We start from the raw sequence: 25715 nt of genomic DNA, 5'->3' as shown, positions 1-25715 counted from the left end.
GAAGCGGATATGACTCGCGCGCTAACCGGATCGGATCCAAAGCCCGTGCCCGCCTTGTCTCCATTGTCCTCTAACTCCAACTTTCCATCACTCTGCCCTTCCTCCGTTCCTCCCCTGTTTATGTTATTGTGCCTATTTTTGTCCTTTTGAATGCTCTTTATCTCTATCCCAACCGCCTGATTCTCCTCCCTTCAATGTCGTCTTTTGTGTGACCTTCTTTCGTATGGTCGTGCCACCAGATTCATTCTTCATCTTACGAGCAATGCGAGTCTTCTCTGTCGACCTTTAAAGGGGACGGTATATATACTACTACTGCACCATATTATATCTCATCTAAATAATCATTATACCTGTTTACGTATCTCTTCGTTCGAAGGATTGACCATCAGTACCGATGGCGGCCTCCACACTCTCAGCCGGCGGGATGATCGATCCGTCCAAACAGGCCGAATACCCCATCATCTTGGGCGAGCGACTGGCAAGGAAGACCGACAAATCTCGCTCGCAGTTGGTAAACATCCAATACAATTATAAAACCAAGGCGGCGACCTCACAGCAAAGATCCATTATTACCAAATCCCAACACTCTCGGGACCACTTCAACCTGACGATTACTGATAAGGCTCCGAGTGCCGAACAGAATGTCCTGACCTACTCCTACCAGGGCAGCGTTGATCCGGCACAGAGCGCTGCTGACTCGCAGGATCATAATCTAGTACTTGTATTCGATGCGACAAGGAAGGCGTTCGTGCTGGAGCCGGTTGCTACGCAGCTCAACTTCAATATCCGTTCGGCCCCGGCCAAAACACAGAAGCAGTTGATCCAGCAGTATCCCCAGATTAGGACCTTACAAGATGAACACGCTTCTGGAGATGATCGCGGATCCGACCAGGCCAGCGGGAACGACGACGGACCGGCGGACGAAGATAACCCTTATGACTACCGGCATTTCCTTGCCAAGGACAAAGATAACCTGGACGACGATAAGTTGGCCTCAGGAAATGCGACCCCAGAGCCGTTTACTAGCACGAGCAAAGCGGTAACTCCACTGATTACTGCGACTAAACTCGCTCCTAGTCCTCGACCTCGTTCAAAGCCTCAAACGAACCCTCTTCGCCAAAAGAAGCCAGCAACTGAGAGCCCGCGACCGAGCAAGGCGCCTCCTGTGAAACCCAAACCGAACCCGCAATCCCCTATTAGAGCGGTAGTGAAACAGAGGGATAACGGTAGAGAGGCCAGAAGGGTGGAGCCCGAAGATGTCGAAGAGATTATTTTTGAGTCCTCCAAATCCTCACCCTCGGAAACTGGCACTGGCGCAATATCGTCGCAAAAGACCATCCCGTCGCCTGGCTCTAATATCATCATTGACGGAGACTTGATTATCGATATGGGATCACCACCTCCAACCCGCCCGTTCAGAGTCAATCCTGCTCATTTCTCGTCCAATAATACACCCTCGAATAACGAAGATGATGAAGAGGACGGGGACGGTTATGAGGATATCGAGGATTTGCGACTCCCATCACCGGTTCCCACAACTCAGAGGCCCGCCGCGCCTATACCAAATATCCAGATTGAGGGTGAGGACGCTGAACCCGAAGCGGAGGAGGCGGAAGATGAAGACGACTTGTTGGCTGCAGAGATGGAAGCAGCGTTTGAAGAAGAAGCGCGGAGTCAGCAGTCGCAGGCGCATAATCCGTCGCATCAATATATTGCGAGTGAGGACGAAAGTGAGGTCAGCGAAGAAGAATGATGTTGCATCATATATCCTGCATGTTCTGTTTCTGTTTCATTTTACCTTGTTAAAAGCGATAAATGGGCATCTGTATCACGGCGTTGTTTATATATGCATTGGGAATGTGCTGGCGTTTGGATCAAGGCATCTGACAGCGATATCACACTGCATTCCTTCCAGGCTTAGCTATTCTAGTTCTTCAGATAAGCGCAATCAGAATCATTTCTAGTTCCTCCGTTAGGGTAGTATGAGCGGCCGGGGCGGGAAAAACCCGCCTCCGACTCGACGGCCTGGCTTTCCACTCCAGGGCTTTAAGTTGATTGGAGAACTTTAGAGCTCTCAGTAACCTTGAGACGACACTGAGAACGAGAGACTGAAAACGGTCAAAAGCAGAGGGAAATTTCCTGCTCTATTTCCGCCCCGCGATCCCTAGATTCTATCTCCAAGGCGAGCCTACGAATCCGCTACTACGCCGAGCTCTCATCTCGCGGAACAGGCGCACCCGCGTTGTCTCGAATCGCGATGCAATGAACGCCAATTGCTACCCGGATGAGCTTTTGACTATTAGTGCTTGCTCGGTTGGCTGCTGCCCCAAAACGTGAATCAAGGGGACAAAGTGAATCTCGCCGGTCTCTAATTCCGCTTCCCAACCGCCCGCTCTGCCTACAAACGACACCACGGAGTATCCAGATCTGCGCTCTAGCATCCGTCTTTGGTTCTCACGACGACTAAGAGTCATACGTACTGATAATGGCGTCACAACCTCCAGTCAAACGCCCCCCTCCGGCGCCCTCGAATCCGGTTCTTTTTGCCGCGCAGCAACAATGGCTCTTTACGGACGAGGAGCTCGCGCGATCGCCGTCGCAGCTTGACGGTATGACCGCGGAAATGGAGAACTTGAACAGGAGCAAAGGGGTGAACTTCATCACTCAAGTTGGGATGATGTTAAAGTTGCCGCAGCCGACCCTCGCCACAGCCGCCGTTTACCTCCATCGTTTCTTCATGCGATTTGGGATAGCCGATAGGCCGGAGCGACCAGGAATTCACGCGTACCCAATCGCCGCTACGTCCTTGTTCCTGGCTACAAAAGTGGAAGAGAACGTTCGAAGGATGAAAGAGCTGGTGGTGGCCGTCTGTCGGGTTGCACAGAAAAAGCCGGATCTCATTGTGGATGAGCAGTCAAAAGAATTTTGGAAATGGCGCGATACTATCCTTCACCATGAGGACATCCTGCTCGAAGCATTATGCTTCGATCTACAACTCGAACAACCGTACCGAATCCTCTATGATTACATTTGCTTCTTCGGCGTCAATGACAACAAGCATGTCCGCAACTCGTCATGGGCTTTCCTGAACGATTCCTCATATACGGTGCTTTGTCTCCAGTTCCCTGCCCGTGTCATCGCTGCAGCTGCCTTCTACGCCGCCATAAGCCACTGTGATATCGCATTCGAAGACGACGAATTTGGCCGATCCTGGTGGCAGCAGATCGACGTCGATATAATGCAGGTCCGCCGAGCCTGTAATCGAATGGCAGAATTATACGAGAGCAATGAACAACACAAACACAGCCAGTACTTCCCGCCCGTCCCATCCTCGTGGAAAGAAGGTGCTGAGAAGACTAGGATCCCGCGTCTCGGCGGCTCACTCGAAGCACCACCAGACCAAGCATCCAGGAAGCGCTCGCGGGAGCCAGAAGATAGTGCTCAGAGCCATAATCAGAACTCACAAGACACCACATCTCCACAAGTCGACGAAGCCATCCAGAACGGAACACGCTCGCCAAAACGACCGCGGGTAGGTTCGGACGCAGGGAGGCCTCGCTCTACTACAGCATCATTCGCCTCTACAGCACCACACGGCGGAGATGGTGCACCCCCACCTCATTCTTCACACTCACCACCACCCCCACCATCATCATCATCTTCCTTCTCCAACGACCGCCCGCCAAATGGTCACCACGCTCACCAATCCCACCGCCACCAACACCTCCTCCCACCCGCGCCCCGAACAACATTTCCGCCGCGCCGGAACAGCGATATCAAGAACGTTGACCCCATCCAACAGCGTATCGATCAGATAGTGCAGCAAAACTCTGCGCCCCCTAAACACCTGGCCGACAGATATAGAGAGCGGGATCGAGAGCGTGACCCAGATAGAGAAGACGATGACGCCTACCAGAGACGGAGATCATCGTACTCTTCCTCTCATGGTAGAAATGAGCACCAGCCCCCTCCACCACCGGAGCATCGTCGGCAACCCCCTCTGCCGCCACCTCCAGAGCCAGAACCGGAAGATGAAGGTGGTGGAAGTGAGGAGGGTGAATTGTAGCGAAACGCTACATATTTACCTTTCCTGAGCCCTCGCCCAAAGAGGGCGAGCAACGCGGCATGCGCGCGCGTTCTTCAGTCCTCCGTGACTATTTGAGAACCACCGCCACTGCGAGATTCAAATTCGGGAAGGGAAAGAGAGGGCGCTTGTTATTTTAACGTTGATCTCGATTTTATAGACGATGGGTGGGCATAGCATTCATGACTCGTGTTTTGTTGTGTTTTTCTATCTCAAAGGCTTTTTGTTGTATATACCTTTTGCCTTCGACCTGTTTCACTACATGAGCTTTTTGTATTCTTCCTGTCTATTACCTATTCATCTAATTGCAGTGAAGACTGGGATGGAGGATGAAAAGTACGCGGCTCTATGTAGTCCCTTAAAAGAACAGACTAGCCTGATTTGGACTCACGGTACAGCTGAATCAAGCAAAGAAAGTACGTGGGACGTTTACCTGACGAGAAGTAAAGGGAGAAGGAATCAGACCGTATAATCTTGATGTGCATAGGTATAGGTTGTTGTCTACCTCGTAGCGCTAGCGCTAGCCTATCTATGTCTAAAGACAACCGACCGAGATCCAAAAACCCGAACCAAAGCCAGCAGATACATAATAGAACCGAGAGTTCAGGCCGCAGAAGAGAGTATCCAGGACAGCGACCGCCGTCTAAGAAGCCCTGTAGTCAATAACCCGCAGCCAGCGGACTCACTCCATTCCCGCCGCCAGCATGATGATCAAGAAGACTACTTGGTGCAACGAAACTAAATCCGCCGAAGGGGTTGCTATCGTGCTCAGGAATACCCATGCCCATTGCCGAGTGGCTACCACTGCCTCGATGGTGAGGAGCGTAATAGTCGCTGAAGAACGAGGGGCCTTCGACAGGACTTAGCGGGAGGGCAGTGAAGTCCGTAGAGAAGTTCTCTGCAAGGGCTGGGTCCGTGACGACCGGGATGATGGGCGGCGTTAGGGCACGGCGTTCGAGAGCACGCCAGTCGATCTTGCGGAAGAAACGGTGGGATTTGATTGTCTGCAGGTCCTTAGGCATGTGGTAGCCCAGGCGCTTGGACGGTTCCTTGCGGAGAAGGCGGGTAAGAAGATCCTTTGCGTCTGGCCCAAGGTAGTAGGGTAGGACGAGCTTCTGCTTGAGAATCTTCTCCTGAAGCTTGGCGTGGTTGTTCGCCTTGAAGGGGGGCGAGCCAGTGAGGAGATCGTATCCGAGGGCGCCAAGGGACCACCAGTCGCACGCTTTGCCGTAGGGTTTGCCCTGGACGACTTCGGGGGCCATGTATTCAATTGTACCGAGAGAGGAGTTGCAGCGGTCATCATCATCGACGGCGATTTTGCTGAGGCCGAAGTCGGTTAGAAGGAGGTGGCCTTCGTGGTCGAGAAGACAGTTTTCTGGCTTGAGATCGCGGTAAATCACGCCGACATTCTGATGTAAATGCTCCAAGGCCAGAACCATCTCAGCCATGTAAAATGCCGCAGCGTCTTCATCGAACATACGTTCCAGTGCGAGGTGGTGGAATAGTTCTCCTCCTTGGGCGTACTCAAGGACAAGGTACAGTCTTTCGTGGTCCTGAAAGGCATAGAAGAGTTTGACAACGAAGGGGTGTCGATTGACGCTCTCCAAAATCGTACGCTCGGTCTTGGTCTGTTCAACGAGTTTCTTATGAACCGTGATCGAGGCCTTTTTGAACTGCTTCTGCGCATAGAGCTTCCCAGTAAGGGCATGGCGCACCAGCAACACGGTACCGAAAGATCCCTTGCCCAAGCACAGCAAAGGCTCGAAATCATCGGTGGTCATCTTGCGGCAAAGCTGGTTGCGGACATCCTGGGGTTGCATCGTATTCTGGAATTGCTCTCCCTGCTTCTGTTCTTCTGCAACAGCATCGGCACTTACGTAGTCGTGGTCCAAGGGCACCTCGTAGCTAGTCAAGATTTCAGTCTCGTCACTGTCGGAATACACGCTGGCGTTGCTGGGTGTGGCGGTGCATAGACCATCGGTAGCTTTACGGCGCGGGGAGTTCCCAGACAATGTCATAGAATCGAGCTGGAGCCGCAGAGCACTAATACCGCCTCCAGAGACCGGTTGAAGCATGGGGCTAGCACCAGTGCTGCCAGCCAAAGCTCGCGATTGAGCACTAGGCGCGCAAGAGCTTGTCGTTGAGAAATCCGAGTCTTCATCGCCAGAACCACGAGGGGTAAATCCATGAACGGTAGATAAAGCCGGCGTCGCCTGGATTTCAGCCTGCTTCTTCTTCTTCTTCTTGCGGCGGTTGCCTTTCGCGGCCAGGGGGTTCGCGTCTAGCTTCTTGAACAGAGTTGGCTCGTTGATTGCTTGGCCAGGTTTGCGTTCCGGGCTGCGCGCACTCATTCGATAGCCGGTTTGCTGACTAGCGGCGATGAAGTCGTCTTCGGGTTTGGAGTGGCACATGTCAGCCTGGGGACTGAAGACATCACCCACCGAAAGGTCGTCTTGAGCTGTGTTCAGCGACATTTCCGCGTTGTTTCCCTCGATGTTTCAGTTCTAATGTCAAAATCTTTGAGTGGCCCCGCTGTCGTGACAAGTCAATCGAAGTCTTGTCGATGCGCCGGATAATAGAGCAATTGTAACTCAAGAACTGATTACATCCGCTCACTCATGGGCTATGCGAATCACCAACCGGGTATAAGTCGCGATGATGATCTATTCCATCCATAAACCTGGTTAGCCAAGAAGCTAGCAACGACAGAATAAGTTGGAGAAGTAACCCCACCTTCTGGACAAAATCACACACACCAATTTATATCCTAAGCGCAAGGCGGTTGAACCGTTGATCCGCGTCTTCCTCCTGATGATGAAGCCCAAAGGAACGGACAAAGCAGCGTCGAATTTACCGTCCGCCCTTCTTCAGGACGGACGACGGACCCCTACCCAAATCACGTCGTTGACGGAGGTCTCGCGCAGCGAGTTATCTGGCACGGAAGCGACGAGGGTTGTGGGCAGAGAACCCGCCAGCGCGAAAGATGGAGTTTCGGTCAAATCGGAGGTCGAGATGAGGTTGTGGAGGCCAGCAGTGCGGGCAAGATCGAACAAAGAGGGCTTGGGCGCAGACAGGCACATAGAGACACAGCAGGTGATGGAATACGGAGCGTGAGCGATATATCTCGAGGTCGAGACGCAGGGAGAATTGCAAAGTTGAATGATGATCCCGACAAGGGAGATTATTGTAAGCAGGAAAGACAAGGCAGTAAGAAAGAAACAGGCCCATGCAGTGCCATTTCCTTGAAATTGCTGGCCAATCAGCAATAGCCGGTGCTAAGCGAGGCTAGGCCCCTTTCGGCTTCACGTGCTTTGGCCATTGGATGTACACAATGACCGGTCATTCAGATGACTTGAGTACTTGAGACATTTATATATCGCTCATAGATTTTAACAATGACTTGAGATCATGCCGATCTCTCAAAAAAAGCCTGGGACCTTGTCACCTCCACACCTGAAGCCTCCACGAATGCCAACGCACTCGGCTTCTCAACTCTTACAGTCACTCGCTCATTGGCATAGTTCACCGTTACAATGCGCGCTACAAAGGTTGCCAACGCCTCGACTGTCTGGAACGAAGTCTCCTCGACGCGCTGATAGTATAACAGTCAGCTCTTTATTCCAACAGTCCAAGAACATGGGGAACAAACCTCTGCGACAGCCCTAGTCATCACCTGGTAAGTATCAACCACAGTTGACCCCCAGGCCAATTGCCCTGGGCCCTTGAACTCCAACGAGATGATCACGGCCTGCTTCTCAACCCGCTCATGGGAGTTTACACCCAGGATACAGTAGCACCGGATGCCGTCAATCCGGAACTCCTCTTCCAAAACTACAGGACACCGCTCTGAACCATTCATGTCATCCCCAGCGGTGCTTCCTTGTCTGTATCCCCAAACCGTAGAGCTGCGGTAGTGGAGGCCGTTCTCAGCACGTAGCAGAGCCTTTGGCAGATGAAGCCAAACCTCGCACTGACCGTAGACATCATCGATAGGCCCGGCAGACGACGATTGAGGGCCCTTATTATTGAAGATCGCTCTCCGCGCCTCTGAAGCAGACGCGCTACTTCTCCGCCTGTTCTGATGCACGTGCGCCATCCGTCGAACCCCAGCCGCCGTCTCATCGAGCAGTCCTAGGCCGCAGTTCGCGACAATCCCCGCGGTCAGGCGCACGTCCTGGCCGATGTCTGCCCTCAGCATCTCCTCGCGCCGGCTTCCCTCAACGCTAATCATGTGCTGGCCGGGAATGACTGCGCTGGGCTTGCTTCCCGCTGTCATGTTGCGGATTTCCTCCTCCAGGCGGCGGTAGAGCTTTCCGTAGTCGAGGGATAGGGAGACATCGTCGGCGTTGGCGGCCGCGACGGCAGAAGAGTAAGAGAGCTTCAGCGATGCGGTGCAGGGCTGCGATTTACCGTTGCGGTGCCATGGGTCGGGTGCTGCGGGGAGGGGGAGCTGGATGTTGCGAAGGCGCACGCTGTCCAGGACGGCTGGGCGAGAGGGTATGTGGACGTTGACTCGTTGCTCGGCCATTTTGAATGAACTTGACGGAGGCTTGAACTTTTTTGAGGCGGGTAAAATGGTTAATCAGTGCGTCGTTTTGCAAGCTAAATCCGCGAGTCAGGTAAGCTGATGCGGGGTCTTGATCATGACATGAACCTGACTGAAAAGACAGTGCAACCTGAAACCGTAGACACAGTCAACTTTTTAGTAGATCACAGTTGTCTCTTCTTCAGTTGATGCGCTCTGATAGAGCCATTATCGAACCCAGACGATTTGCTAGCTGAAGCTTTGTTGCGAGGATTCAGCAGAGCTCACTTAGCGCGGGGTCAGACAAAGTTTGGTTTAATCATGACGTTGCTTACTTTTTCGGGCGACTCCTATTGTCCGGAATTATACAAACGTACGGTAGATTGTGTATATTAGCTGCAGTACATTATCCCCAACGGCCGTGTTAAAACTCATCAAGCGCCGTAAGTCCATCAATCATTACGAGACCCAGAGGACAATCTCGGTCTTCGATCTGCTGAACATGCCCGGCACCGGCAGGACTGGTCATTCGCCAACTGGGCGGTTCCATGGTTAAAATAAAGAGGCAGTCTTCCAGCAACATTCATCTCATAAAGAAGAGATAGTTTTCAAATCAGACAAGATCGTTCCGTGGCCCGGTAAAAGCAAAAAGAGTGCAATGTGGGAAATTTTTCAACGTAAAAGGGTATCCACCGTGCAGGCAACACAAGAAAAGGAGCTGTGCAGTTTCCTACCAGTAACGGCGCTCATACGGAGCATACTCACCCCGTGGCGGGGATCGAGGTCGTCCATAGGGCCTTGGGGCAGCATACGGATCGTCATACCGAGGCGGAGGTGGTGGGCCATAGGGGTCTTCGTAAGGGCGTCGTGGCGGAGGATATTCTTCCATCCTAGGACGGGGCGGAGTACGGCGGCCATAGCCATCGCCATAGTATTCCCGGCGCATGGGGACAGGAGACCGTTCGCGGAAATGGCCACGCGGACTGTAGCCGCGAGGCACCGAGTATCTGCGGTCGTATTCATCCATAGGAGGATAGCCTCGACGAGGGGACCGGGAACGGTATGGGTCACGGTAAGAGCGGTCTTCATACGGCTGAATCTAAAAGGCGCAACGCAATGAGGATCTCGTTCCAATCCTTGGGCACAAGGTGGTCCTTACATCTGGAACGCAAGTCACTCTGGTGCCTTTGAACTCTCGGCCATCGAGCTTCTCGACTGCGGTTTTCAAGTCGTTTGCAGTCTCAAACTCAACAAACCTTGAATCGTGTTAATCATTTCCACCAAGTCTCTGTGATCTGGACGCAACCCACCCTCTTCCAGGCTCACGGCCAGTCTCAGAGTAAACGACATCCAAGCCGGATTGGCGGGCAAAGTCTTTGAGATCCTAAAGTCCACGGTGTAAGTTCCTATCCAGGCACGAGAAATATATCCAGGTAACGGCTATGGGGAACACCGAAACAAAAGTAACAGCCGGCAGAACCACCACGGTGAGAGGTCAATCCGGGAAGTATATATCCAGGTTATAGTCCGTCCAATATGGGCCGTCCATAGTCCAGGTTGCGGCTTGTAACCCTAAGCTAGACTTCGTTGCACGATCCTTGTGCGCCAGAAGGTCAAACCAAACAAGTCATCAGAAGGTACGGCGGCAGGATCCGGACGGTGGATATATAGCAAAACGGCCAGGCACTCATCGACGGAGTTGTATTGGCATCCATGGGATCCTAAGAAGGGGGCATTGAGAGGACTGCTAACCTGCCAGCTTGTTTCCGGGAGGCCGGAGATCAACATACGAAAGATCGTACGGCGAGGACGAGGGACATTAGGACGGTCCGTGGGAGCTGGAAAGTTCTCCTTGCGACGGGGTCCCCTGGCAAACTGCACGGTAAGACGCTCGCCTTTGAAGTCGCTTCCGTCTGGTTTCTGGTCAACAAATTGGCCCTTTTGAGCCGGGCTAACGATCTCACATACGAAACGCTATTAACCAAGTTAGCAATGCGGTCGTTCTCGTGTATATATGCCGCAAACCTACCAGGAACGATATCTCTCGCATCCATCGCATCTTCGTATTCTATAAATCCGAAGCCATTCATGAGCTTAATCTCCGTGATCTTTCCGGTGCCATGGGTGCTAAAATGTTCTTCTATATCCTGCTTGTTCACTGAATAGAAGGCAATGGCGCAGCCAAGGCGCCGTGCAAATGGTTAGCTCAGTGGGACTATGAAATGATAATCTAGAGAAATAAAGATATGCGCTGCTGCCGCGAACGGCCACCCAAGATATGAAAGGCACAAACTGAGGGAGATGGATGCCCGGATATTGAGACCACCCCGTCTGATGCTCAGTCGAGCAGGAACATCGGCAGCAGTGTCAGGTTTCAGGGCGCCTTTCGGTCAAACGGGGCTCAAAGATCCACCGGAGCATCCTGAGATTGAGGGGAGCATTGGAAGTCTGGGACTCAAGGGAAGAAATATCCGATTTGGGCTGGAGATAGAGAGACCTCTGGGGGAAAGGCTGATGGAGGCCAGCATACCATTGCGGGGAAGGTTCCCGAGATAGAGTCGGGTAGAAGAGACCTCAGTCATGGCTGGTGGCGAGATCAATCACAGCGACGATTATTACCAGACGGTAATCCAGAAGAAAAAGAATGGCCTAGAAACCGGCTATGGCTCAAGCGCAGATCCAAATCAACAATAGAGAGCGAGCGCTGACGGAAAATGAGGCCCACGGATATAGTTATAATACCAATGTCCTGTGAGGCAGACGGCGGTGGTCAGTGGGAGAGACGGGCTGCTCCTGAGATCCGGCGCGTAATCCAAACGGGTCGAATCAGGGAAGAGATATTAGAATCCTCAAACGGTTATAGCCTGCAAACTACCTGGCAGTAGAATGCGATGGAATATAGAGCGACGGATGGTGTATACTGATGGTATTGATGAGGAATCGCGAAGAGAAGAGAAGAAGAGGTGAGGACTGAGGAGCGTTGAACAAAGTGAGCGACAAAGACGAGCTAAACGGAGGGCTGCAAATCAGAGAGCAGCGCGTTACGCCTCACTTTGAGGAGAGGGTCCACGTGGCCCCGCTTGCGCTGCCTCATGAACAACGGCAGTTGATTTTAAAATGAATGTAATGAGTATCAGCCATGATTCACGGGCCATAGATGTAGTTCATGTATAAGCCTACACCCCGTTGGAATCATTGGCAGGAGCATGCTGGTCGGCCATGCGAACCATGGGCCCGGCGCTTCTCCGGTTCCGCTCGGGAGCAGTCCCCGTATACTTCCACTGAACACTCTATCCATGGATAACCATGAGATGACAATAATTACTGACCAGATAGCAGTCACAGCTCATGGAGACCATATAGTATGGGTAGATAAGGACTTATATATACAATTCCAAGGCAGTCCAACTCCAAAGCAGCCGGTAGTAATCTGAACAGCAGCTTACCCCATCAATTAGATTAGATGTCTATGTAATCCGTCATATTGAAACAAGTTTTCGAGCTATGTCTTGAAGTACTTCGGTCCTTCTCCTCCCTGAGGAGTCTGCCAGTTGATGTCCTGGGTAGGGACCTTAATATCACATGTTTTACAATGGATACAGCTGGAGAACGTTAGCATGCATTATCAATGGAGGAGCGGTAGGGAGGAAGCATACTTCTGAGCATTGATCTGGAACCGAACCCCGTGCGGCTTGGTTGAATCTTCCACGTACTCGTACACTCCGGCAGGGCAGAAGCGGTTCTCAACACCCTTGTACTTGGGCCACGCAGCATCCGTGTGTTTGTCCCAGTCTTCCACCTGCAAGTGCACCGGCTGATCTTCTTCGTGGTTGGTACCGGTTCGGCTCACGCTAGTCAGGATATCGAAGGAGATTTTGCCATCGGGCTTGGGATATTCGATCTTCTCACACTCAGATGCCAACTTGGTGGATGCTGCGTCTGTGCCGTGGTGCTTGAGTGTCCATGGTCCGCGACCGCGGAGGATGTAAGCCTCAAGACCGGAGTACAAAATGCCTCCGTAGATACCCAGAGGAGTGCCGAAAGAAGGTCTCATATTGCGAACCTCGTATAGCTCCTTCCAGATCGAAGATTTGCGGAGCGACTCTTCGTAATCGAAGAGGAAGACGGTACCACCAGTGTCATTTTGCAGGGCCGCGAATGTAGACTCTGCTGCTAACATCGCTGACCTCATTGCCGTGTGCGTACCTTTGATCTTAGGAACGTTGAGGAAGCCGGCGCTGTCGCCAATCAATGCGCCTCCGGGGAATGCGCACTTAGGGATAGACTGAAAACCGCCCTCGTTCAAAGCTCGAGCACCGTACGAGATGCATTTCCCGCCCTCCAAGACCTCGCGGAATAAAGGATGATGCTTGAGCTTCTGGAACTCCCCATAAGGTGACAGCCACGGGTTCGGGTAATCAAGGCCGACGACCAAGCCAATGCTGACCAGGTTCTCACCAAAGTGATACATCCATGCACCGCCATAGGTATCCTTCGGGAGCGGGTATCCCATGGAATGTGTGATTTCGCCAGACCGAAACTTCTCGGGCTGAATCTCCCAGATCTCCTTGATGCCAAGTCCGTACGTCTGTGGTTGGCTGTCCCGTCTGAGGTCGTACTTCTTGGAAACCTGCTTGGTCAAGCTACCGTGACAACCTTCTCCAAGGAGCGTGACACGGGCATGGAACTCCATTCCCCGCTCAAACGTATCCTTGGCTTGACCATCGCGAGCGACACCGAGATCGTTGGTTGCTACACCCTTCACTGAACCGTCCGTATTGTAAACAATCTCGCTAGCAGCGAATCCGGCGTATACCTCGACGCCTAGCTCCTCAGCCCGCTCACCGAGCCACTTCGTTAGCTCGTTCAGACTGATGATATAATTTCCATGATTGTTCATCTGCGGCGGCGAAGGAATTGGTATCGTTGAGTTTTGGGTCAGGAACCGCATCTTATCTTCTTTGGCTGGTGTAGCACCCTCAAACCGCGAAGGGTTATCTTCTGATAGCCAGTCTGGAAATAGCTCTTCCATCGCAGAAGGCTCCAGGACGTTGCCGGACAAGACGTGTGCGCCGAGCTCACCAGCCTTCTCTAGAACAATAACACGGAATTCTTCGTTCCCGGTTTCGTTGGCAAGTTGTTTTAACCGAATGGCAGCGGAAAGACCAGCAGGTCCTAAGAGAGAAGAACTAGTCAGTGATTTTGATCGCAGGCATACCGTAACTATATGCAGCGGGTTGCTTACCACCGCCGACAATACAGACATCCACCTCATCTGACTCTCGCTCTACTTGCCGAGGATCAAAGTGGCCGTTCTCATCGGTGAGTTTCCGTGAGAGCGATGGTGAAAATGCGCGGGACTGGCTCGGTGTTGAGAGCGCTGAGCATCGGATATTCGTTCGTTTGCTAGATGTCGTGATTGAGGTTCGCGGGGCGGAGCATAATGTTGAGGAGGGCCTCGCGAGCCTAGAGGGGCCAGGCCGTGTCTCGCGCCTCAGAAGACGCAACACGACTCCTCTGGAAGCCATGAAGAAGCGCAGGGATTATGACGTGGGTATCGGTATTCGCAGGTTACACTAGACAGTCAAACATAGCCCGCGCAGAGAGAAAGTATCGAAGAGTGATAATGTAAGTTAAATTGGAGGAGGAGCGCCCAGGGTTGACTCCGCGGATCGGCCAGGCAAAAAAATGGCGTAGAGACCCCCATCCGCACCTCGGGTATAGCGATGTCCAATGGGAGGAGCGGTAATTCATATTCAGTTCCGCCGCTCAGCTTAGCCGCCATGCTTTCCGCCTGAAAGCCGAGAGAGTTTCGCTCTTTGTATTCCAAACGCCGCTGGCAGTCTATAAACGTTACAGAGTACGGTCGTCTAGCCGCGACTTACCGGTTAGAAGAACCCATAAGTCGCGACAGGTCAGGATCTTCCTACGGATAGTCCGTACGAACTACCATGCGGAAGACCAAAGTCTCTCGAGGCCAGTATTACTATCGAGCATTCCTCCGTATTAATGGCCTACCAAAGCTGCTTGAGTAAGCAACTCATTTAGATCTAGCCGCCAGTCAGTGCCAGTAGAATTTAGGCCGTAGCCTACTCTATGCGGCTCTTGTCGCGACCGTAATAATCGCCGTGGATGTCAGCGCCAGAGATTACGTATGTATCCGATGATGATGGCGCTACATCATCATGTGCGCGAGTGGGATTACTGCAACACAAAAGTGATAGTATGCGGCTCTGTCTAATAGGAACCGGCATATTATAAACTGAACATCGACTGATTGCTCAAGGAGTGCTAAGCGTTGCTAGATAATCGGATTGGAATTCCACCGTGGCTTGTATCGAAAGATAGTCGAGCCTCCGGACAAATAGGTCTCGACTTCTCAGAAATTTTCTGGTGATTCGGATATGACCTGTCCTATGCATACCCTTAGCGACCATTTCAGTGGATCACGGTCTCTATGTATTGTCTGGGGAAGCAGCCGGTCGCGGACGCCACTCAAGGGATGATAAGGAGCGCAAGAAAGATCCAATCAATAGCGTATGGCGAAGAGCGGCAACGAGCGGCATGGGCAAGGCTAGAGGATTGATAACGAGCTTTGGGCCATGGTCAGATTTGTTGGACAAGTTTCAGGTTGATAAAGATGCTGGCGACTGCCTTTGTTGAGATTTCATCTTGAACCGAACCTTTTCATCAAATTTCGGTGGAGGTTGCAAAACTGAAATGCAAGAAATTGATGCTGTTGCAGGCAAAAAAAGAAGACACACACACAACCATGGACAAAGATCACGGGGACTCTGGAGAGCGCGACGCGACTGGATGCAGCTGTGGCGCTGGCTTCATTGTCTGGTCCACTCAGCCTGCAAATTTTCATTGGCTGTGATTCGCCATCTCAGGCTTGTAGTTCCGTGGGACCGGTCTTGGCTAGGGGGCGACTCATGATTATAAAAGGCGCTGCCGCCCGCCCAAAGCCTGCGCCTTGACCTTGGTACATTTTCGGTTTGGTGATTCCTGATCCTTGCTCCCCCTACTCTCCTCCTCCACACCAAACCTTTTTCTCGAGGTCTACAGATTTCTGCTTTCTGCACTAATCTGCTAATAATTTGGGTGCTAAAAAATAAAAGGGAAAAACGTCTGTTTTCTCGTTTCTCACGGGTTTCAGATAGGGTTTGCTGAAATACCAAGATTGCAGCCTCAGGCACGCATCTGCGCCGCTCTCTCCAAACATCCAGAACACAATAGAACTTCATCGGAAGTGCTTCCTCCACTTGTCCACTCCCTTCATTACACATCGCTGTTGCTTGCATTCAATACTGCGACCACCTGTCCTTTCAATCAATAGAAAACACTTGACTGTGATCTTTCTCCTGCCCATCCCCGCAACCCTTCGCATCTCTCATCCTATCCGGGCCTTGTCGTCTCTATCGTCATTGCCCTCACCTGTTTCTTTTTCACGAAACGGCTCATTTCTGAAGGCAGTCCTTCTGTAGGGGATACATTCAGTTGTCCATCTCCCACTAGGTTCGTTGACAACCTCGCCTCCCATTTACATCATCTCTTTCCCATCCTCTCGTCTTACTGAAGCCTCACTCGTTGCGACAGCAATTAACACTGTGCAGTCTGCCAGACTCAGTTGAATCTCAACTGAACAGCCTGAGTAACGTTTGACAATGGATTCTCTCACTACCCATCCGGCCAACGCCCAGCAGGCTCGCGCCTTCACTTCTCCCTCGTCGCTGTCTTTCCCCGGTGGTACTGCCTTCCCCGGTAGCGCCGACCTGACTCCACCCTCGGACAAGGATGTGAACATGGCCATGAATGGTCAGAGCGCGAATGGAAATGTGAACGGCCAGCAGCCAGGAGCAAATGCCGCAAATGGCAATGGGGTGACGCCCGCTACTCCGGCTGCGACTCCTGGTGCCAGTGCTCCGGGGAGTGGGATTGTGCCTACACTGCAGTGAGTATACTCTACTGTCTTTCTTCTGGTCCACCAGAATACTGAACAAGAATTACTCTTGAAGAAACATTGTCGCCACGGTCAACCTGGACTGCCGTCTTGATCTCAAGACCATTGCGCTCCACGCCAGAAATGCGGAATACAACCCTAAGGTATTACTTTCCACACCTCCCTGAGTCTATTATATCAGGGTACAGTGTGGCTGAACTAGTTCTACTCTAGCGTTTCGCGGCCGTTATCATGCGTATTCGAGAGCCTAAGACGACTGCCTTGATCTTCGCCTCCGGCAAGATGGTGGTTACTGGTGCCAAGTCTGAGGACGATTCCAAGTTGGCTTCAAGGAAATACGCTCGTATTATCCAAAAGTTAGGCTTCAATGCCAAGTTCACGGACTTTAAGATCCAGAACATTGTGGGCTCTTGCGACATCAAGTTTCCGATTCGCTTGGAAGGTCTGGCGAGTCGCCACCACAACTTCAGTTCTTACGAACCTGAGTTGTTTCCTGGTCTAATCTACCGTATGATGAAGCCCAAGATTGTGCTCTTGATCTTCGTCAGCGGAAAGATTGTCTTGACCGGAGCCAAGGTCCGTGAAGAGATCTATCAGGCCTTCGAGCTCATCTACCCTGTGCTCTCTGGTAAGCTCCCATGCGGTCGCACTTTTCCGCATCTGCTAATTTCGATTTCAGATTTCCGCAAGGTCTGAGGAGTAGCGAAATGATCAAAGGCTGAGGCATCTCATGCACCTGATCCTCCCTTCAAACCCCTGTATTATCAAAAAGTTTCCTTGATTCCCGGCCGGCTAAGTCTCGACCCTAGTCAGTGTGGTATCTTCTGAACTGCATCACGAGTTTCATGCAAGCATTACTACGGCGTTCTAGCGATATCGGTTTGTTTTTCTCGCAACTTTCAACACGATCTACAATTTAGATAGTCGCACTCCGCAGATCGAAAAGGGGGTGGTACTGCGCGCTGGTCGACTTGTTGCCTCCTTCTAATTATTCGCTTACTTTCCAGCCTATTGGCACTGATGGTCTTGAGATTGGCTTCGTGCTGTGTCGTCTTGGCCTAAGCCTTTTTTTTTTTCATGGGGCCCTGAATTTCCTCGGGTCGTCCTACTTGTTAAATGCTTGGTGGAGGGGTAGCCTGAACCCATAGCATTAGCTTTTATGCAAATAAAAATGAGTGGATATGAACTTTCATGCATCGCCGCGTAAACCTAAAAGCGCTATTCCAAGTATATTCAATCCTGTAACTGTCAAGAGGACCCCGAGTCGCTGGAATGCGTAGGAATGCTTGGGCAGATCTTGCATAGCAAATCTGATATAGCAAATCTGATAGTAGAATATATATACAATTCTATCCACGATTTTACGTATGTGTATAACTATATACTCATACTCCTTCCGATCCACCACCTCATGACATTTGTTACGGAAAACCTTTCTTAAATATGAGCCTACAACGCACTGCTACGCTTCGCTTTATTGCCCTTGGCCAACTCATCCAGTAGTAGCAATCGCTTCTCCCCCGAGCGACTACCATCCTCCGTTCCGTCAAAGCTATTCTCGTCCACAGCCTCTGGCCATGCCCAGAGTTCTGCAAGCTCTGGCGCGAGATTGCCCTCCAGCGCATCGACAATCTTCTCACCGAGGAGCGGGAAGAACTTATAGCCATGGCCGCTGCCGCCGGTTGCGAGGAAGAGCTGTGGGTGGGATGGATGAGGGGTGATGATGAAGTCGCCTTTGGGACTGTTTGCGGCACATGGTTAGCTGTGTGGTCTTGAAGAAGAAGAAGAAGAATGGTTAGGGAACGTACGTGTCAGTGTACCAGCAGATCCGGGTGTCGATGAACGGACGGTCCGCGAAGGTAGGGAGAAGTTGCTTCAGGGCTGTGCGGAAGGCAGTCTCGCCTTCGAGCGGGATGGGGACGCCTCGTTCGGGCAAGCTGACTTGCATTGTCTCCCCCGTCGGTAATGCGCCGGGGACGGGGACATTCTTGGGGTTGTGGTAGCCGTAGGCGTGGCGGGCGATCTTGAGGATGTTGTTGCGCGGCGGGATGATGAAGATGCCTGTTGCGAAGTTGAGGATTGTGGGCATGTGCTCGAGGCGGCGCTGCTCGTCGTCGGAGATGCGCATGTAGGCGATTGCTTGGCCGGTTGAGACGGTGCGGCCGCGGAGGTCGACCAGCCCGGCTGTCCAGGCGCCTGTAGCGAGGATGACCAGGTCCGCGTTGAGCGTCTTGTCTTTGTCATAGACAACGCCCGTGACGGTGCGGTTGTCCTTTGGAGAGAAGAGGAGGCGCGAGACCTCGCCGTGCACAAAGCGCACTTTGCCCTCCTTGTCGAGCTTCTGCTTCGCGAAGCGGACGCCGGCCTCTGCGTCTGCCCACCCGGAGCTCCAGTTCACGTATCCGCCTGCGACTTGGAGCGTCTCGCCGTATGCTGGGGCCGCATTAAGCACGGCATCCTTTGTGGGCAGGAACTGAGCGTTCTCGCCGAGCTGCTTGACGTTGTGATAGGATTTGGTGGTGTAGTCCTTGGCCGTGGAGTCGCCGGTGGCTTCATTCTGTTAGCTGCGATTTTGAACCGGAGTGAGTTGGTTTGGTCGTACGATAGACGAGGAGCAGGCCGTTCTGAGTATACCGGCCGTCATAGCCCCATTCTGTGGTGCGCCAGAGGTCAACGGCTTCGGAGGCGAGCTTCGCATACGTGGGGTGGGAGTAATCGGCGCGAATGATGCGGCTGCTGTCGACGGAGGAGCCGTGAGGGTTGGGAATCGTTGGTGAGGCTTCCAGGAGGGTGATTTTGCTCTTGGGGTGGCGCTTTGAGAGGGACAAAGCCGTAGATACTATGCGCTGTTAGTCCTCAATCTTCAATCACAGTGAAGAGCGAACAGTATGAGGGGTCGAGTTGTACCCCGGCCGGCTTTAATTCACATTGCCCGACAATTATACGCCTGTCGCCTGCTCCTATGACTACTCACATCCGAATACCCCTCCGCCAACAATCAAAATGTTCTCCGGCAGCGACATGGCGTTGAATATTGTGTGAATTGGCAATTGAAGCAGCGGGCTCCTCCGGTATATGGGCTGATCTCCAGAAAAAAAAGAGGCCGATGATAAGCCGAAGATCTTTCCGGCATCGGGCCCGCCCCGGCCGGTGCGACTACCTGCCCTTTCGAGCTTGGCCGCTTTTCGTCCTCATCTTATTGTTTAGAAGCCTAAGCAGTTTCGCAACACAGTTGTATAACCATGAGCGCGTCAAGAGCAGGGCGGAGCGCCTTGAAAGCGGCCAAAGGGCCAACCCCTGGCCCGTCACGGGTTCCCAGAACAACAAAAACGAGCCCGGCAACACTACCAACAAGGTATGCTCGCAGTATATACCAGAAAGAAGATAGATATAGCTAACAAGAAGACCAGCCGACCGCTCCCCAAGCGAGCAAACCCGCATCTCCTGAATCTCAAACACGACTCTCCGGAAGAGGCTGCTCGCATGTCCCCGAGGGTTATGACCATCCTCGGTGTCAGCGCCCTCGGAATAAGCACCTACTGTGGCTATCTCTACGCATCATATCGCCGCGAAGTAAAGCAGGCCCAGTCCCTATCCATCCCAGAAGACGTCTCTGACCGGTATAACCATACCGCGCGGACGTTCGACGCAGACGTCGAGATGTCAGAGAAACTAATGCGCATGGGCACAAAGCGCCGCGATCTGGTCAAACAGGCCAGAGGCAACGTATTGGAGGTTAGTTGCGGCACTGGCCGGAACCTGGAGTACTACGAGCTAGGTGAGAAGCGCGGATTTGATGAGAAGGGCCGGGCGAGCTCGCGAGGTTGTCGGTCCGTGACGTTTGTGGATTTGAGTCCGGAGATGGTTGCGATTGCGCGGGCGAAGTTTGAGAAGCTGTATCCAAGCTTTGCTGAGAGCAAGAGGGTTCAGTTCCGTGCGCAGGATGCGAGGGATGTTCCGCCCCCGTCGTTGACGGAGACGGGCTCGGTGGTGCCTTCCGAGTCGCAAGGGCAGGAGAAGGGGCAAGGGCATTACGACACGATTGTGCAAACAATGGGACTGTGCTCCATGCCGGACCCTGCGGGGGCGCTGCGGCACTTGGGGACGATCACGGAACCGCAGCATGGTTGTCTCTTATTGCTCGAGCACGGCCGATCGCATTACGACTGGCTGAATCGCGTTTTGGATAACCTCGCCCCTTCGCACGCGGACCGGCATGGGTGCTGGTGGAATCGTGACATCGGGCAGATTGTTCGGGATAGTGGCCTGGAGGTTGTCGAAGAGGAGCGCTACCACTTTGGAACGACATGGCGATTTGTCTTAAGGCCGAAGCGGACGTAGCAAGCTGTCTATCTTAGTGTCTAAGGATGCTTGACTGATGTATATAGTGTAATTGTGTCACTGTACTAGTACTATACCCGGGTGCTATAGCCCAAATCAACCAGATCTAAACATACTCCGGATTACGTCGCCCTTCAACATGAGACAGAGAGCCGGAGCACCTCCTCTGACGGGAAATGGAGTTGCAGAGCAGCACATCTTGAGCTCGCGTTGCGTAAGTTATGGAAGATATGAGGTCAAGATTGCGTCGGCTCTGGGCCTCCCGTCGACGACGATGCGGGGAAACTAGATATACACAAATGACACAATATACGGGGCAGATTTTTGGAGTACATCGTACTTCCTTAGCATTTTATTATGACTCTATTTTGTAAATTTGATTGAGACATATGGTGCCACCTCGAAAAAAAGGCATGTTCTTGAGGTCATCTCTAGGCTCTGTACGAAGCATCATAAAGAAGTCACTCTTGGTTCAAGTGTCAAGCCAGCTGGATAGATCCTATTACGAATCTCTCCTAGCAAATACTGCGCTGTACAATGGCATATAGAAGTTTATTGCATGGTCGCGCCTATATTGAAACCACAGGGGTTTGCAATAGTCGAATAAAGTTTAAGCCGCATGGCCGGCTAACATTTGATGCATACCCTGCATATAGTACTCCGAAATGGGGCAGTCAAGATTCGTCTGTTGCAATAACCGGCATTCTCGATTATGGTCATTAGCGCCGCTACGAAATGAGTATTGATTATATGCAGGCCAGAGGGTATGTTGTTTGTCACTATAGACTTTCCAGAGTGCCTGACGTCGAAGGGCTGAAGATAACGTTTCATGCTGTAGCAGATCTTCGAGTAACAGGTTGCTCAGGGCCATCTACCAAGTCCCTGGGCTCTTAGTTGCAATCGCAAAATCCAGCATGAACTATGGATTTGTTGCATCCCCAATCAAGCAAACATCCAAGTACGGAGTACTCCGTAGTGAGGGGCACGGTAAGCATGCTGTCACTGGGCAACAGACAGGGGTATTTCCTTGTATTCTGATGTTTGATTGTCAAAGAGTGTACTCGATCGAGCTTATCTGAATGATGGGTCATCAAAGATTATTGATCCCTTGCTTTGAGTGACATATCCAATGCATGGGGAATATTATACACCTGCAGAATGCAGCAGCTGCAGTAGTAGTATGCAGAACTGCAAACGCGTTGTTGACTCGTCAAGCCCACATAACAAACCAGACTGCCCAGGCGACGGAGCGGCAGGGTGGGTGTGTATTTTTCTTTGTACATTTTTGTATACACCGCACAAACAGTATGTTCGCCTCGTCTTATTGGATGTCTCGAAGGCGAAGGCTGGAACGGGTCTGCCACCGCCCTAGAACTTCCGATTAGTCCCAGCCAGATTCCAATCTTGAGGTTGACGACGGCTGATACCCCGCTGGCTTGCTGTGGTTGGTCATCGCACCGGACAAACGGTGACGCTAGGAACGATATCTTTTGGCTCCAGAGCCAAGTGGGCCCAAATGGTGGGGAGCAGCTGGAATTCGCCCGGTTTCTGGTTCCGTTCCTTCGCTGCTTTGGGCTAGGCCTCCTGGTAGCCTGGAAACTTTTATTCATCACATTCGCGCAGTGGTCCGTGGAATCCTTCTGAAATGATGCAGATGTCCAGCAGCTCCCGGTGCTGAGGCGACTCTTTGTCCAAAGCTTCGCGGCTGACCAGTCATAAGCACTGTAATAACAAGGGAACCGAAGAGACCCCGAGCGCAGCCTTGTCGATTGCAAGCAACGGGAGGGATCATCCCTCCATCATGAAACAAAGATCGGTGGCACTGGCACTTGGAGATCAGAGGGGTTCGCGAGTCGGTGAGCCTAGAGGACTACTGCCGAGTAGAGATACTCTTCGTGGCGTTAGACCTAGTCTTCCAAAGTGAACTATCGTAGTAGTAGTGTCCAGGACTATCCAAGAGACATCGCGTTGTTTGTTTCTCTATCAGAAAATTTCTGCGCAGCAACCAGGCGTAGCTGCAGCAGTAGCTTCCCGATTCGCTTCTTTGTTTCTCCATCGTCGACACCACCATGCAGAACCTCAGTTGATCATGGAGCCTCTCCACCAATCGCGAAGACCGAGGCACGGCGTAATTGGGTCGGTCGTCATAGATGGCACATGGCTTGGTTCCACCGTACTTTTTTGCCGCTGGATTCTGTCATGGCGACCTCCTGAGTTAGAGGTATAGTGTGGCGGGCGTAAGAGCAGGTATGTTCTTGGAGACCAGCGGTGTGCGCGATGCTCGAGCATCGAATTTAACAGACCTCACTAAGTTCACTTGATCAGCAGCCAGTACTTTGTACGGAGTCAACTTGTAGCTCCGGCTTAGTCCGTATCCGACCGAATTTCTGGATTGTCTCTGTTATTTCCACCCGGCATCTGGGCATTCCTCGAACCCACTGGGCACGTGATCAGCCGTATACTGGGCCAATTATCGCCACCCTAAAGCATCCGCCTGCTTCCTGAAGACTGGAAATTCAGAAAAAAAGAGGGAAAAAGTAGGGACAGGAAAGAAGGCGAGAAGAGGCGACAAGCAAAGAGCTCAGAGGCAGAGAAGAAGCTAAACGAGCCACGGCTACTCGAACATATTTCTGATAGCTTGTCTCATTATTCATGGTGCTCGACTGCTCTGACGCGCACTGATTAGTTCCTGAGCTCATCTCACATCGTCACTCTGCCTCATCGGCTCCAGCAGTTTAGTCTCCCTTTCCCCCTTCCATTCCACCCATCCACCCATCCCATCCCATCTATCCATTATTCTCTCCCATCTCCCCATTCCCATCTCTCGTCTGCTCTTCCTCACATCAACTCTTGTGTTATTAGTATCCTTATCGTTTTATTATTATTACCTATTATCTATTATTCCGCCACTCTCTCCTTACTGTATAGACTACTGCTTGCTTGCTGCCTGTGTTTTGTTTAGTTCGCTTGTACTTCTGCCTGTCTGATCTACTATATCCCGACTCCTATTATTTTTCGCCGCCTCCGCGTTAACCACAACCACGCGCATCTACATCTCTATCATCAAAAAAGACCAACCATGCCCTACAATACTCGTCGCAAGTCTTTGTCTCTGCCTTTACTGGGAATTCATGTTCCAAACACATCTCGCCGCTCTCCTTCTACCCCAAAACCGGCTCACGCGACCGACGAGAACAGCCATCCTTCCAAAAAGGTAAAGAGATCGCACGACTCGGCCTCGACAACTCCAGAGCCTACAGACCGCGCCTTAAACTCAAGTCGACTTTCAGCCCCTGTTCGCCCGTCTGTTCGACGCGCGACGCTGGAACCGACACCTCCCCTATCGCCGGCTGCTGGTGGCGCTGCACCTAAGATCGACCTCGAGGGCATCAACGACGATATTGTGGTTGGGGTAATTGAGCAGTTGGAAAAGACGGCTAATCGCCCGCACTTGGTCAAAGAACTCGCTGCAGTTCTCATCTCATTGAACGATAATGTAGCAAAGTAAGCTCACCTTGACGTTTTTGCGCGCGCATAGCACTAATATTGCCTCTTTGCTGCAGTTCCGCGAACCCTGCGGCCCTACTGTCCTCCCGTCTGAGCGCTTACATGAAGCGCCCTTGGACGGCACTGGCGCCGTGTCCTCTGGCGAAGGAGCTCATTCCTATACACCCCCGCAAGGTGTACTACTTCCTCACCACTCAAGGTCGCCAGCCTATCCCTGAGAGCTCTGACGATATCATAATACCAGGCCTAGAAGGCAAAGTCATGACACCGAGTGTCTCCAGCATGGATGACGAGGACGATGCCATGGCGCGACAACGCTCTCCAAGCCCGGAGGTCGATTTGTCTTCACCCGACTTTGAAGACGGAGACGTTGATCTGGATGGATCGAGCAGCGCGAGGCATAGCTCAAGCTTTACGGATCATCGTCACATGCGCGTGTTCCACTCTCACCGTGCGACTTCTCCACCGCTCGAGGGCGACGAGAAGGAGTTTACGCAGACGGCTAGCGCTGTTCGCGAGCGGGCCTCCGAGCAAAAAGCAAGCCAACTTGCGCAACCTAAGGGCGGGTACTCTGCACTCACAGAGGCTCTCCAGGGGTTGGATGACATGAGCATGAGCATGAGCATCTCCGGAACACCAGACGATAGCCCTCTGTCGTTCGGCGACGACCAAATGTCGCAAACCCAAAGCAGTTACTTTTCGGAAGGCTACCAGGAGCGGCCTCGTCTCCAAGAACAACTTCAAAAACAGGATATCGATGAGAACACTGCTGCCTCCCTCTTTGGCACCTCTCCATCTCCATCACTCGCGTTGTCCATCTCGTCTGAAACGAGTGATGACGGGTCGGATATCGAGAGTGCTCCTGGTTCCCTCGGAGCTGCACCGCGCATCGCTCTCCCGGAGGATCCGAGTTTGGCACGTATGTCGACGCTGAAGAGGTCAATCGACATGCTTGACGACGAATTTCCCGATCTGGACATGTCCGATGCTGATGCCGAAGATAAAATAGCTGTGAATGCTATGATGCCTCTGCATCTCTCATCTGAGATGGCGTCTGACTCATGGCGCGAGCTTCAAAGTCCTGAGAGCGTGAACGTTGACGAACTTGATGAGATGTTCGACGAAATCTAAACCTACCCCTTCTCTGCTCAGAGCGCTTGACTCTGGTCATCTCCACTCACGACGCCTTTCGACCCTTTTTTAACACGAAACTTATCGCCTTATCGACATGCGATCGCTTTGATTTAATGCTATATTTGTTTAATCTTGCCTTGTTGTCCACGCTGTTGCGTTTG

General features: G+C 52.2%; 11 protein-coding genes across 11 annotated transcripts; 6 read left to right on the top strand and 5 right to left on the bottom strand.

Annotated features, from left to right (window-relative positions):
* BDW74DRAFT_138896 (RNA polymerase II transcription elongation factor-domain-containing protein) lies at positions 1-1971 on the top strand. Its single transcript, XM_073722473.1, has one exon. The coding sequence runs from the start codon at positions 395-397 to the stop codon at positions 1751-1753; it is 1359 nt and encodes a 452-aa protein (XP_073584852.1). The 5' UTR covers positions 1-394; the 3' UTR covers positions 1754-1971.
* A 77-nt stretch (positions 1972-2048) lies between these two features.
* Positions 2049-4501, top strand: BDW74DRAFT_151339 (putative cyclin). The gene has a single exon (XM_073724163.1). The coding sequence runs from the start codon at positions 2486-2488 to the stop codon at positions 4064-4066; it is 1581 nt and encodes a 526-aa protein (XP_073584851.1). The 5' UTR covers positions 2049-2485; the 3' UTR covers positions 4067-4501.
* BDW74DRAFT_138892 (uncharacterized protein) lies at positions 4158-4650 on the top strand. Its single transcript, XM_073722471.1, has one exon. The coding sequence runs from the start codon at positions 4248-4250 to the stop codon at positions 4554-4556; it is 309 nt and encodes a 102-aa protein (XP_073584850.1). The 5' UTR covers positions 4158-4247; the 3' UTR covers positions 4557-4650.
* On the bottom strand, positions 4490-7250 carry BDW74DRAFT_151338 (AGC family serine/threonine-protein kinase). Its single transcript, XM_073724162.1, has 2 exons — positions 6818-7250; positions 4490-6747 (listed from the first exon to the last, which is right to left on the bottom strand). Exon 2 carries the CDS (start codon positions 6556-6558, stop codon positions 4744-4746), a length of 1815 nt encoding a protein of 604 aa, XP_073584849.1. The 5' UTR covers positions 6559-6747; positions 6818-7250; the 3' UTR covers positions 4490-4743.
* A 240-nt stretch (positions 7251-7490) lies between these two features.
* Positions 7491-8612, bottom strand: BDW74DRAFT_177150 (dihydroneopterin aldolase; the record flags this gene model as incomplete). Its single annotated transcript, XM_073728802.1, has 2 exons — positions 7491-7676; positions 7734-8612. The coding sequence occupies 2 exons, from the start codon at positions 8610-8612 to the stop codon at positions 7491-7493; spliced, it is 1065 nt and encodes a 354-aa protein (XP_073584848.1).
* Positions 8613-8965: 353 nt separating this feature from the next.
* On the bottom strand, positions 8966-10655 carry BDW74DRAFT_151337 (putative pre-RNA splicing factor Srp2). Its single transcript, XM_073724161.1, has 6 exons — positions 10639-10655; positions 10578-10583; positions 10362-10522; positions 9920-9993; positions 9769-9865; positions 8966-9708 (listed from the first exon to the last, which is right to left on the bottom strand). The coding sequence occupies exons 3-6, from the start codon at positions 10395-10397 to the stop codon at positions 9340-9342; spliced, it is 576 nt and encodes a 191-aa protein (XP_073584847.1). The 5' UTR covers positions 10398-10522; positions 10578-10583; positions 10639-10655; the 3' UTR covers positions 8966-9339.
* A 1151-nt stretch (positions 10656-11806) lies between these two features.
* BDW74DRAFT_151322 (electron-transferring-flavoprotein dehydrogenase) lies at positions 11807-14268 on the bottom strand. The gene is made up of 3 exons (XM_073724160.1): positions 13855-14268; positions 12266-13784; positions 11807-12211 (listed from the first exon to the last, which is right to left on the bottom strand). Exons 1-3 carry the CDS (start codon positions 14135-14137, stop codon positions 12112-12114), a joined length of 1902 nt encoding a protein of 633 aa, XP_073584846.1. The 5' UTR covers positions 14138-14268; the 3' UTR covers positions 11807-12111.
* Positions 14269-15589: 1321 nt separating this feature from the next.
* On the top strand, positions 15590-17758 carry BDW74DRAFT_151312 (TBP family protein). Its single transcript, XM_073724158.1, has 5 exons — positions 15590-16127; positions 16226-16563; positions 16628-16715; positions 16786-17200; positions 17252-17758. Exons 2-5 carry the CDS (start codon positions 16277-16279, stop codon positions 17266-17268), a joined length of 807 nt encoding a protein of 268 aa, XP_073584845.1. The 5' UTR covers positions 15590-16127; positions 16226-16276; the 3' UTR covers positions 17269-17758.
* A 72-nt stretch (positions 17759-17830) lies between these two features.
* BDW74DRAFT_151307 (NAD(P)/FAD-dependent oxidoreductase) lies at positions 17831-19642 on the bottom strand. The gene is made up of 4 exons (XM_073724157.1): positions 19547-19642; positions 19175-19411; positions 18381-19122; positions 17831-18313 (listed from the first exon to the last, which is right to left on the bottom strand). Exons 1-4 carry the CDS (start codon positions 19593-19595, stop codon positions 18022-18024), a joined length of 1320 nt encoding a protein of 439 aa, XP_073584844.1. The 5' UTR covers positions 19596-19642; the 3' UTR covers positions 17831-18021.
* A 119-nt stretch (positions 19643-19761) lies between these two features.
* BDW74DRAFT_151306 (class I SAM-dependent methyltransferase) lies at positions 19762-21035 on the top strand. The gene is made up of 2 exons (XM_073724156.1): positions 19762-19927; positions 19983-21035. Exons 1-2 carry the CDS (start codon positions 19815-19817, stop codon positions 20911-20913), a joined length of 1044 nt encoding a protein of 347 aa, XP_073584843.1. The 5' UTR covers positions 19762-19814; the 3' UTR covers positions 20914-21035.
* A 2409-nt stretch (positions 21036-23444) lies between these two features.
* BDW74DRAFT_138675 (uncharacterized protein) lies at positions 23445-25684 on the top strand. Its single transcript, XM_073722470.1, has 2 exons — positions 23445-24417; positions 24477-25684. The coding sequence occupies exons 1-2, from the start codon at positions 23993-23995 to the stop codon at positions 25549-25551; spliced, it is 1500 nt and encodes a 499-aa protein (XP_073584842.1). The 5' UTR covers positions 23445-23992; the 3' UTR covers positions 25552-25684.
* The last annotated feature ends 31 nt before the right edge of the window (positions 25685-25715 follow it).

Source organism: Aspergillus multicolor (assembly GCF_047715735.1).
Source record: "Aspergillus multicolor strain CBS 133.54 unplaced genomic scaffold BDW74scaffold_9, whole genome shotgun sequence".
Taxonomy (NCBI): domain Eukaryota; kingdom Fungi; phylum Ascomycota; class Eurotiomycetes; order Eurotiales; family Aspergillaceae; genus Aspergillus; species Aspergillus multicolor.
Note: the sequence above shows the minus strand (reverse complement) of the source record. Positions and strands in the feature narration are given on the sequence as shown.